This window comes from Rhea americana, unplaced genomic scaffold, assembly GCF_003343005.1.
Source record: "Rhea americana isolate MKP2758 unplaced genomic scaffold, rheAme1 scaffold_425, whole genome shotgun sequence".
NCBI classification, from domain to species: Eukaryota; Metazoa; Chordata; class Aves; order Rheiformes; family Rheidae; genus Rhea; species Rhea americana.
The window spans coordinates 237,750-249,981 of NW_028186563.1; the positions used below are offsets into that span (position 1 = coordinate 237,750).

The window sequence follows — 12,232 nt, forward strand, 5'->3', positions numbered from 1 at the left end:
AGAACCACACAGCAGAATGGCTTTAGCAGAACAGCACTAAACCCCTACAGACCATTTATGACTAAGATGAGCCTTTATTACAGGGATGCGTAATCAGATTCTTGAGACAGTAGAAGCAGAGAATTGCAGATGTGTTCTCTGACTCTGGATTACCTCCTGCTACCCAGGTGCTGCCTGGCCTAGGGTAGCTGAGCGTGGCTGAGCCCTYTCCTCCTGCCAGCACAGTGCTTCTCTCCCTGCATGAGAACTGTCATCTGGTGGCTCTAAGTCTTTGGTTCATCTAGGTAGCAATGTGCAGAGCTTGCTGTACTGAGCAGAGTGAAAGCCATCCCTGGAAACTAGTCCAAGCAATCTGCGCTAGGCAAGTTTTATGTCCATCCTGTCCGAGGGAAGTGCTGTCACAACTCTTGCTGGGAGCAGTTACTCACTCACCCAAATACATCGCCTTTACCCTTACAGAGGTGACTGTTTTGCTGTGCCAGCATGGGGCAGGGAATGCTTGCACCAGGCTGTGCAGTTCGCGTTACCATGCCSTTCCTCTCAGGCTCCAGGCCTTTCCTGTATGGTGCTTTTTAAGGTATTTTCTGAGTGAGAGATCACCAGCAAACATCCGTCCAGGGAACACTGTGGGTTTTCCCATATTCCCACCCCATCTAATAGGAAGATAGGTGAAGCCCGTGGTCCTCTAGCATCCAGGCTCCTGTTTTAGAGAATGGTGGAATCACTAACACAGCTGCTTTGTTGCCTTCCTTAGTGCTCTAAGCTGACGGATACAGATGTCATCAAACAGCTTTTTATGTATACAGTAATTGCATAGGGTTTACTTGGCAAATGCCACCTACAGTAATTACATAGGGCTTGTGTTAACAAACTGTCTTCCTGCCCACCAGCTGCAGTTGTTAGAGCTGGGGAACAAAAGGCTGTATTTGAAAAGCTTTTCCCGAGGGATTCCTCCCTCGGAGCTGTTGTGCATCTAGGTCTGAGATTCTTGCTCTGGTGACGGGGGCATCCGTCAGTTTGCTACAAAGGTCTCCAGGGGTTGCGCTAGGAGGACTTTGTGTCGCAGAGAAACRGGAAGGCGACTTGCATGCAAGTCTTGAGCCAGTCTGGGAGAGAGGGGAACAGAACTGGGCAAACAATCTTTATTTGGTAAGAGGAGGCTGCTCTTTAAAGCCCCAGACTGGCCGTTGGGAGAACTTAGCTCCGTTGCATGCTCTTCCACCGGCTCCTTGAGGGGCCTCAGAGAGGTCATTTAAATTGTGAGCCTACCCCRTGTCCCTTATAAAATAGAGCTGTATGTTCAGGTTGGAGACTGCTGCAGTCAGAGTCAAGGCCCCTTGGTGCAAAAAGTTTAAGTAAAAATAACGATCTTTAATTAGGGTGTTAATTTTGCTGCTTGATTCCTCCAAGAAGTGTGACTGCATTCCTCATGCATCTTGCATGCCAGTCACAAACCTCTTTGGAGCGTTATTTGCAGACGGCTTGTGAGCCCCTTGCTGGGAATATTTGTAAGCTTTGCTGCAGTAGGTCCCGATGCAGCATCACGAATCGTACAGCTGGATCTTCCCCCACCCCTCTCAGGAAAGGGGCTTTGCTGGCCTCTACTTTTTTGCAGGTGCCTCCAGAAATTGCTTAGCAGATGCTTCTGGATCAGGTGATTTACTGAGCTGATCAGCACTGTGCAACTTGCAAACCTGGCAGTTAAGGAGAGAAGTAATTTGAAATTTGCTCTTGGCAAATATTTAAGCTCAGAATGAACTTTCTTAGTTATTCATGCAAATAAAATCACGATTCTTGAGTGCCGGAAGAAAGCATACAAGAGGGTGGGGGTCAGTCACCTGAAATTCATTTTTAGGTTTGTCTGACTGTCCTCAGAAATATTTCTCCTTTTCACATCAATTCCACGTGACAAATTTCCAAATCCTGGTCCTTGGTGAGGTGCATAGTTAGAAGTACAGCGGTTACTCCCTGTATTGAGTTATGACCGGTATCTCCTAGCAAGCCGTTCTAAGCCACTCTCACCTGCCTGGGCCATGCCCTCAGTGTCGAGTTGTTGTAACTAGAGAGACAAAACCCCAAGTGACATTCACCCCTTTACCTTATGACAGGACTGTACATTTACATTACTGTAATGTAAATCTAGGAGTCTCTGTTTAGTGATGTGGTTAGAAGAGAATCATGTTCGAAACTGGTCACGTAATGTGGGGACATTCTGTGAACAGGAACCCAGGTGTCAGAAAGCAATAAAAGTGAAGTGGCAGAGAAGTCTTTGGCTGTTGTGCCATTTACACTGCTAAGTATTTGAAAGCAAGGAGGTGACTGCAGGAAAGCGGTGCCAGATCGTACACCCTGTATCATATGCGCAGCTGTTATTCCAAGTTAGATCCAAACTCTGGTTCTGGTGCTGGATATGGATTTGGGATGGAGGGCAAGCAGGGAGCTGTAGCTCCTCCATGCCCTTGCTGTGGTCCGTGCTGGTCTGTGGGCTTCAGGCCACAAGCTGCAGTGAGAAAATTGCAGGACCACAGCTTACCCCTACTCAGGCCTTGGGCAAAGGCTGGATGCACCTGCAAGCCCCAGCTGCTAGCGGAGAGGAGAAGGACACACTCCAGTTTGATCTCCTCTCAGCTCTCCTGAGCGATCCTGTCTCTAGCTTAGTCTGTTCCTGCTCCTTTGGGAAAAGCCCACTGTGAGGTTCGGCTGGAAGGAGGAAGAGCAAAACTTCCGGAGTTTCCAGGATCAATGTAGGGGTAGAAAGGAAGGTTTCTTTGGACTCTCCAAGAGAGGTTGAGGACATGCTCTAGAAGGACAAGAATTGCCACTCATTTGTTTGATTGCAGTGGCTGAGGGACGAGTCTCTTGTATTGGTCTGTGCATTTAAGCTTTACAGTGTGATCATGGGGGAAAGCTTGTCCCTTGAAAGTCTCTGCCAATTCCCCAGAGCATTGATGGTTTATGCCTAGGGTTCTTTCTAATGAAAATTGAATTGTGTGTGTTCTGAGATGGAAAAGTCTTTTCACAGCAAGCACTAAATGCTGCCTCTTTTACAGTATCCATGAAATAGAAATACACAGCCCTCAAATTAATAGCAGGGCTGTAAAATATAGCTCTCATCCCTGCTATCAACCAGACTTTGGCTGTATCCACTTCAATGTTGAATGTAACAAAAGCTCCATAYCAATTATTTTCTGACTTTGGATGCTATCAAACGTGGCTGTGAGATCAAGAAGTCAATGATTATTGAAACAGGCCTAGGCTATTCCAGGATAGTTTTTCCAAGTTGTGATATAGTCACCATGTCATATTTAGGTCCTTCCTTCCAATAGCAAGATACTTAAGATATTCTGAGTAACCACAAAAGGCGGAGTTTTTTTTTTTCTTTCTTTTTCTTTCTTTCTCTCTTTTTTTTTTTTTTTTGAAAGGCAACCATTCAATCTCTAATCTTTAATAAATGGTGACTATCACACAAAAGAAGCTTGTAGGACAGGAATGTTTTTGCACAAAAACTACAGTGAAGGTTGAATACAAACTTTTGGGCTTTCATCTCCTTCTTGTGCTACTTGCTTTCCATGCAGAACAGAATGGGGTGTCAGAGAGACCCAGTCCCAAACTTGGGCTAGGATTCAGGCCCCTCTCAGCTGCTGCAGTGGTTCAGAGCAGCCTTTGAACTAAAAGACCTGGCACTGGGTGATCTTAGCAGCCGTAGAGGAGAAAATCAGCCTCTTGGAGTTTAGCTGTGAACCTGGGTTCTCCTGGTTACCTTTGCAGCAAGGGATGTGCGTGTTAGCAGCACACGTGTGCCCTGTTATCTGTCAGTAATGAATAGGCAGGATTTCCACAAGTGCTCAGCGTGCTGAAGGCAAAGTGTCTTGGCAGAGCCAAGCTCTAGTGTCGCAGGGTGGCTAGGTGAGCACTTCCCACCTCTGGAGATCCCAGGGCCCTGTCTAATTTTGGGGCTGCCATGGGAAGCAAGCCCTGGGGCACACAGGTGCGTGGGCACAGGCAGTGGCTGAGGGGTTCTGCCAGCTCTGACTGGCCCTCAGATGTGCATATCGGCATTATCGGGGGCTTTGCCTTGCCTCAGCTCGTGCTTCTCGATTCCTATGCTATTRTCTCGTGTTGCATTAGTATAGACAGCATATTTTTATCTTTAGTTCTGTTTCATGGGCTTTGTGCCACTGCTGAAAGAGTCTGAGTGGATTTCAAAACTCATCTAAACGCATGGGAAGCAATTCAAAGATGACGTTTTAAATCCAGTGTTGCTTTTTCAGGGTATAAAATGATCACTAAATCAAAAAACCCAGCCCAAGGGGCATCTTATTCCCTGCATGTCTCCTGAGGTGCAAGGAAGCATCTCATATTTTCCCATGGAGCATCTAGAGCTGGTCCCCATCAGCATGTGGTCGGGGGCTCGCTGCACCTTCAGGCTGAGGTCACGGGAAAAATCCAGGACAGCAGAGGGAATGGCTGTACTGAAACAGAAATGTCTCCCCAGGCCGCGAGACCAGGCTGCCCCTGCGCATCAGAGGGGAGGGCGTAGGGCCCAAGCTCCGCTTCGGTTTTGACCAGCTCGACATCGGGAAGGTCTTTGTCGGATCGGCGCACAGCTACGAGGTGAGCAGCAGGCTGTCAGTGTGCTCAGCGGGGATGCTGGCTCTCCCTGTCCGGTCATGAAGCCGGAGGAGACCACCTCCTGCAGAGCAGTGAGATTTCCAGAGACCTCTGCAATTGTGGACAGGGGAGGCAGCACCCCATAATAATCTCATTCAGTTCTTTGATGCMTTCTGGGCGTTTTTTATGGGGTCTGAACAGTGTATCTTGTTCGCATCAAGTCCCCGTCCCTGCTTTTCTCTCTGGGCTTTTTCTTAGCAACCTTGTCTTGAGGGCGGCTGGGAGGTTTTATGTCAGAAGTGTTTAGCAGCACACGCAAAAACTKGAAACATAAAAAGAATATTGGGTGAATAAGGGAAGCATTCAAAGGCGTTGTTTCTGCCTCGAATGCAATGCACCTTTATATTCCGGCTGTTAAAAAGCAGCTAGAGCAAATATATTGCATTTGAACTCAAGTCCACTGTAAACACTTTTCAGTTAAATGCATCCTTGGAGTCTGAAGAGTGCTCTCCCATCTCCTGGCTCAAAATTGTCCCTTGCAAATGAGCTGGGAGTGCTTTCCCTTGCCTCTGTCTCACCATGCTTCAGTCTTGGTACATCTCAGGTACATCTAGAAAGAGTAGAGAGTTTCTGCAAATGAAGCAAAGGAAACTTCAATTTATCTACCCCCCACTGTGGCCTCAAATCTCTGCAAAAATGAAAAACAAAGGAACCTAAAGAGGTAGTAAATGAGGCAATGCATCATGCCAGACATTTTCAAAAGCTTGACTGTGACAGGGAAGGGCATGCTAAGGTGTTTCCGTACAAAAATATTTTGCTCTCTATGCATTTTTAATGCTGATACTTTATTGCTTCTCTCTATATCAATTTATTATTTTCATTACTTCAGAAAAATATGAATAAGTAGATGATGCTGTTAGTGCTGTCYTAAGCAGCTAGACTGTGGGTAAACCTCAGCTCAGCATGGCCTCCCTAAGTGCCATTTGTAACCAGGATGTAAAATACATTCAGGTTACCACTGAAGAGCTGGAATGTGTGAAAGTATTTTCTGCAGCAGCAGCTGCAAAATTTAAAAACAAAGCACATTTGTATGCTTCTTTCTCAATTTCTCTGCCAGATTTTGCAAGGACAAAAGGTAGGAAAAAGAAACCTGAAACAGATGAAAGGAGTACGTGGAAATGGCAGGATTTGGCCCTGCAGCAATCAGAAAATTTGCAGCTTTACTTTTGGGCAGGTTTGTTGGTGACATACTACCAGTACTTGCTGGCAGAAGTGGGCATATCTTGACCACTAGAAAAGTGTCGAGGCTGAAGAAGCACGGAGCAGCTGTGGTGTGTTCAAGGCAGCCGATCTCGAGTGTTCAAGAAAATACAGCATAGGTTMTAAATTTGCAGTTTCTTGCAAATAATTTGAAATCTTCATTGATGGTTGTGCGTATTTAAGAGGTTCTTTTCTTTCCTAACTGTTCTCTTTGAGTAAAGACAAAAGAATTAGCAGGTTAAAGAAAAATGGTAAGTCTAAAACATGTGCTGTAGCAGAGTTTGGGACTACTTCTGAATTTAGCTACCATGCTGTGTAAGTGTTTGTTCTACATATAAGCACCCCTTATTTATTGCATAATGTAGAAAACTCTGGTAAAATAAGTAAGTTAAGAAAAAGAGAACATAGTATTTTTGCCATGCTCCACCATAATCTCTTTCAACTGAAGCACTTGATAAAGTGAGACCAAGACGGGAATATTTGACGGAAGGATCCAGTCCCCAGCAAAGGGCGTGAGTGATGCTTGTCTGAGGAAAGTTCCTGGAGTGGTTTGTTAGGTTATTCCCCCAAATGAAGTCACTCTTTTGCTCTTGTATTGCTGTATTTATTTCTGTCTAATTTATCTTGTTAGCTGTAGAACACAAGGTTCTGTTGCTTTTTTCTCTGTCATGGGGCTTATGTTCCCAATTTTCAATAAGGATTGGGGGTGTTTTGAACTGCTACCCCAGCAAATGCGGTCCTGAGAGCTGACAGTGCCTCTGCTTGTAGCCTGCCATGGAAGCTGAATGCATTTGGCACTTAGGAGGATTGGGCTTATCCAGCCACAAGCAGTTACGTGATGATTCACCAGTAATGCCGTTCCCCCTCTGCTCTTAGGAACTGTCCTGAGTCAACTCAGCTATGCCGATAGCTGCTTTGCACCGCAGGTCYGTTCGGTGGACTGCTCTATGTCACTGGAATAAGCCTGGAGTGACTCTGTTTTTACAGTGTTACTGCTGCTTTGCATGAGCAAACCCAAAGGCAGGATTTGTCCTGTTGTATTTGCTTTAGCTTCTGCCAGGAACCAGCATGCAACACCTTCTGTCTTTTTCTAATTAAACAGCTAACATCTGTAAATCAGCCTTTTGTATGAAAGGAAGATTTCTTATGTATCTCCCTTCTGCTTTTCTTGCTGCTTTAGGCAATCCTGTTTAACAAAGGAGCCATTGATGCTCTCTTCAGCTTGGTCCCTCCAGCTACAGCTCTGGGCTCCTGCTTTACTTTTYACCCCCAGGAGGGCATCATTTTACCAGAGGGGCTTCAGGCCATACAGATCTCCTTCAGGTCAGCCATCCTGGGGGAGTTCACAGAAGAATTTGGGTTCAGCGTGCATGGATCTCCTGAACCTGTGACCTTGACCATCAGGTAAGGAAGACTGTAGAAGTTGGATGTTTGCATATTTGTAGCACTTGCTGTCTCTGGGTAATTGTCTCTCCAGCACTACTGGAAGACTTGTACCAATATCCTCATTCTGCAGTGGAGCAGAGAAGAGAAAGAGGCATTGTCGAAGGTCTTAGATTTGGGATGCCGGGATCAGAGCCAAGACTTTAGCTTTGACTTCAGTTTGAACCCTGCAATTGCTGCTAGCAGCAAGTGAAGCATAGCTTACTAGGAGAGTAAGTGACTGTGCCTCCTGTTCTTTCAGTACCCAGTTTAACTTTGGAAGTCTTCAGTTCTTCTGGAAAGCAGTTCTGTCTTTGTAATCAAGCCAGGGCAGGTCTCTGACTTTCCAGGATAGTGTTTCCACAGAGGTTAGCAGCAGTAAGGTCCTTCTGTAAGACTTTGCTGTGATCAGGGTTTTTAGTGACATTGCTCTTGCTGAAAAAAGAAAAGTTTGACTGAAGACTGTACAGGAAAGGTGTGGAGATGTAAGGCCTCACTGCTTGGAGAGATGCCTGTTGCCTAGTCCTGGGTTCCTGGGAACTAGAGTGACTTCCTCCTGCAAGTATCTCATGTTCTCCTTCAAGCCATGGCAAACAGACTGATGAAGTCAGCCCTGTTTGGGCAGTGGATGGTGTTGGACATTCCATCCAGACGTAGAGCAAGGAACACTGCGTGAGCAGATGCCAAGGAGCGCTCAAAGGTGACTGAGGGATGGGAGAGCCTGGGTGGTTCTGCAGTTGAAAGTAGTGTGCTAAAATCCTGCATTGATAATCCATACAAAAAGGGTAGCAGCATCCTCAGCAGCACCTCCTATGTTAGCCTCAYGGGACCGGCTGTCCTCCCTGCTCCTCGGTAGGACGTGTTATGGTAACTACTTACTGCAAGTGGGAAAGTGCTGGGAGACCAGGAGCTCTGCAGCTCCAAAACGACTCAGGGGTCATTCTGTGGGCTGTTGCTGTTAGAAAAGATAATCCTCACAGGGCAACCCCCTCGTATACACACACGCACACATTCTCTGAGAAGCAAACAAAAAAAAAAGTCTTAGAGTGCAGTGTGGCATTCAGAGGACCCTTTCTTTACTCCAGTGCGTCTCCTCAGAGTAGAGACTAATAAGCTTGCTTCTCAGGACCAGAGCAGAGTATGAGCAATGCAAGCTTGTCCCAGCTGCTCCTCCCTGTGGGCAAAGAGGTGGGATGTTTTAGTTGATATCCCAAGCTGAGACTGGATGCTTGGGAGCYTTGGAGCTGGCCATACCTCCTTGGCAGCCAGCCTCCTGGGCTGTTGCAGCTGGGAGACACCRAGGTCAAGCATGGGGCCAGGTGGTGATGAAGTGAAGAGGAATCTGTGATCTGCTCACTAGTGAGGTAAGGGAAGTAGGTTTGAATGGATAAGAAGGAAGAGCAAGGTTGTTGTTTTGCAGAGAGTGTGATGAGTAGGTCTGTTGACCTCCAGTAGAGAAACAATTACGTTGGCTTTCTGTTTGGAGGGAGAGTGCTGCTTTTTTTGGAAATCAAGAGGGAACATTTCACAATCARATAATTTCTTCTCATCTGTCCCTCCCCCAGATTGGTCATGGGATGTTTTTACATAAGCAGCTTTCTCCTTGAGCAAGGGCAGGTTTTGCTTGTAAAGATGCGCTTATCACCGGTAGAATACACTTTTTCTCAGATATCACCCACTGTCTCTGCCCTGCAATGGCCATGTTCCTGAGGAAGGAAACAGCTGTCCAAGGCRTAGTTGTCTTCTGGTTTCCATATATCCAAGTGAAACAGTCCTGGCTTTTCTGCTGATGACTGGCTCCTAGTGCCTGCAACACCCTGCTGCCATGAGCCTAGGACTTCTTACCTTTCTCTGTGGCTGCTGCYCATCCCATTGTGCCAGCACGATCCTAGGCTCACTGCAGACTTTTTGCCTCGGTGAAAGAGCATTACTGTTGCTTTTTACTTCTGTATCCTGGTGGTACTCCTCTGTGGTGACTGCTCCTTTGCAACCCCTCTGGTGGGGCTGCARCATCTCCACGTGCTCCCGTGCAGCTGTGTCTCAGCATTTCCATTGCAGTCCACTTTTGAGATGGTGTCTTCCTCCTTGACTTCCATTTTGTCTTTGTTTCAGGRATCCCCGTCCCATGCTGGTACCTCTCATTCTCTAACCCCATAACTCAAGCTGTTTRTATTCAAACTCCCTTGAGATGTCTACTCACCAGTTCAAGCTTAGCCTCCTTCTTCAGGAGATTTCATGAGCAGGATTCAGTTCTCCATGGAGAGAAGTTCTCAATTGTTTTGACTGGAGAGAACTGGCTGTGGAACACTGCAGTGGAGTTCGGTGCAATGGAAGGAATGGGGATAAGAATTCAAGTGATTCCTCTCGCACCTTGTGTTTTCCTTCAAGTTCTGCAAGGACACTGATCTCCATTCTCACGTGCATTAATTGATCCTACTGTAAGGCACAGTTGTTGCCCAAACCACTGCTTTTCCCCCTGTTTCTTGCAAGCTGTACTTTTATCAGCTGTTGTGCACTGAGTTTGGGGTTGGCTCCTTGCCTGAGCCTTCTGGGCAGCCATTCAGATCTAACTTATTTGAGCTCAGATACAGTGCACTCAGCAGAAATAGCAGTCATTTCCCCACTTGCTTGGCAAGGTGCATCTCTGGCATTTTTCCAGTGTGATCCCCAGTCAGGCCTGATTTGGAGGTGGCTTTCCATCATCATCTGGCAGGTACTGTGGCAGAAAGCTTACTTGCTCCCTTTGCTCCATCCAAAGTAAGCTGTTTAGGTTGAGGAGGTTAGATCTGGTTTTGCGAGGTCCTTGGAGAAAGAACTTGGTCAGCAGCAGGAATTTGCTGCCTGGCTCATTCTCAGRAACTAATTCATCTCCAAGAATTGAGAATTAGTGTTGGGCTGAAACTCTAGAAAGATAGTTTTTGAGTGCTTTTTGACCATCTGTGTTCCAAGTGCAATCAGAAAATGCTCAAACTGTAAGTGATTTTCTTTATTCAGTCACCAACCTACAAGGTCCTGGATGGTTGTTCCTTTAGTGTTAGAAAGGGRTGTTGGAAATTGGACACCACATATAAAATGAATGCAAGTCTCTCMTGTAGGTTGCTGGGAATGATTCCTTTTACAGAACAGGCACAAACAGTGGTTATCCTGTGAACAATTTCCCTGATTTAACTAGGAGATAGAGTTACCACTCATTAGCATGAACCATGAAAAAAATTAATGGATATTGTGCAGCTCCAAGTACTGACTGAAGTGGATTTTGGAGAGTTTGTTTGAAGCCTTGCTGCTGAATTTGAGTAAGAGTGAGGTAGCATGCTAGGTTTGGGACATCCATGTCTGGGGTGGTTTGATAGAAATGTGTGGCTCTTGGATGTGTCAGCTGATGCACTGCTGAGAAGCTCATATATTTCTCCATGAGATACTCTACTGGGTAGAAGCGTTGCTCTTCTGGTGGTGGTCAGTGGGAGATTTGGGCTTCTCTGGATTTACATCTCAAARTCCTGCGTGGATATTGGTTGTATGGATCAAGATCTGCTAAGACAAAWATACTCATATGCTCCATGGAAACATGGCTTCCAGTTCAGAATTCCTGCAGTGCTTCTGGGTTAGGGGAGCTGTGGTACATTCGGTGCCACAAGAAAAAGGTGAGAATGAATAAAACTGTTGTGTCTCACTGTCCTCAACACGGGAGACAGCAATTGCCAACTGGGGCTAGAGAAGACACGTTGCTGGTGGTACCTGCTGGATATTTTGCTGAGGTTGTCTCMTGTTCACACTGATGCTGGGCTGAGTGTGAGGGTGATGTGTTGATTTGAAACCTGCAGTGCTTCTGAGGCCRGTTTTTATCCATCTGCACAGTAACGAAAACTGAACACTTCTCTTTAACCAAACCAATGCTTCCTCTGCTTGTCTTTGTCCTCATAGGGGCTGCGTCATCGGACCGACTTTTCACTTCAGTGTGCCTTCCCTCGATTTTGGGGATGTCTCTTTTGGTGAGTATGCACTGGGCTTGGTCTAAATGTCGTGGATTACCAAAATGGAGCATTTTAGCATAAGAGCATCTGTTGCTTGTGTTCCGCCATAGCAGGCTTTGGGGAGTTAAAACCAGGGCTGCTGGTTGCGTAGATGATATTTTGCYGTGAATGCTGCACATGCGTTCACGCACATTCATGCAGACATGCACGGTCGTTGGGCAGAGCTGCTGAGCTGAAATGCAGACACACTGGATTTTGTGTGAGAGCAGACCTCCAGCACAGTAGTATCCAAAAGGATTAAGAGAGACTTCTAAAGATTTTGGGTGATAAGGRAAGGTTTACCACTAAACAGCTAGTGCTAGTCATTCCCACTGGTTTGCACTGTGCCAAATTGAGTTCTGGAAATAAAATCGTGGTGGAACTATTGCTGAGAGCACTTTGTCCTTCATTGTCATTTTGAGACAGTGAAGTCGAATAGGGGAGTAAATGAAGTTCAGTATTTCATAGTGTCCCTCATAGACTGTTTTAACCTAAGCCTCCTAATCGCTGGCAGCAAAATAACTGTGAATGTCCTTGTCCCAGAAGGGCCTAAAAAATGGGACAACAGGAGAAAGGAATTTAAATTATGTATTAGCCTATAGCTCTTCTGGGTAGATGTTTGTGTTGCAAGGTATGGACGCAGTTTATCCAGCTGTCCTTTAAGATGAGGAGTTAATCTGTGCTATGAGKGCACCTTATTATCATATACTAGGTAATGTACCCAAGCAATAGCTCTGCAGCAGGCACCACTATCTTTAGAGACTCCTAGAGGCTCCTTCTCCTTCCCCACTGAAAGCCAAGCTCTGCTGACATAGCCTGTAGGTGAGCRCTCAGAGTGTCTCCATTGAAATGCAGATTCTGATTCTCCATCTCGGTCTCACAAAAGGCTTTTTACTGAGATGATCTGAAGTTTAAATGTGAAATCAATT

The 12,232-nt window shown here is 46.1% G+C and overlaps 1 protein-coding gene across 1 annotated transcript in view; it reads left to right on the top strand.

Annotated features, from left to right (window-relative positions):
- HYDIN (HYDIN axonemal central pair apparatus protein) overlaps nt 1-12,232 on the top strand; it is a 164,642-nt gene that overhangs the window by 50,188 nt on the left and 102,222 nt on the right. Inside the window, exons 10-12 of the mRNA XM_085315270.1 lie at nt 4,496-4,614; nt 7,052-7,275; nt 11,215-11,282. Of these exons, the coding sequence (XP_085171396.1) occupies nt 4,496-4,614; nt 7,052-7,275; nt 11,215-11,282 (411 nt within the window). The remainder of the gene's footprint in view (nt 1-4,495; nt 4,615-7,051; nt 7,276-11,214; nt 11,283-12,232) is intronic.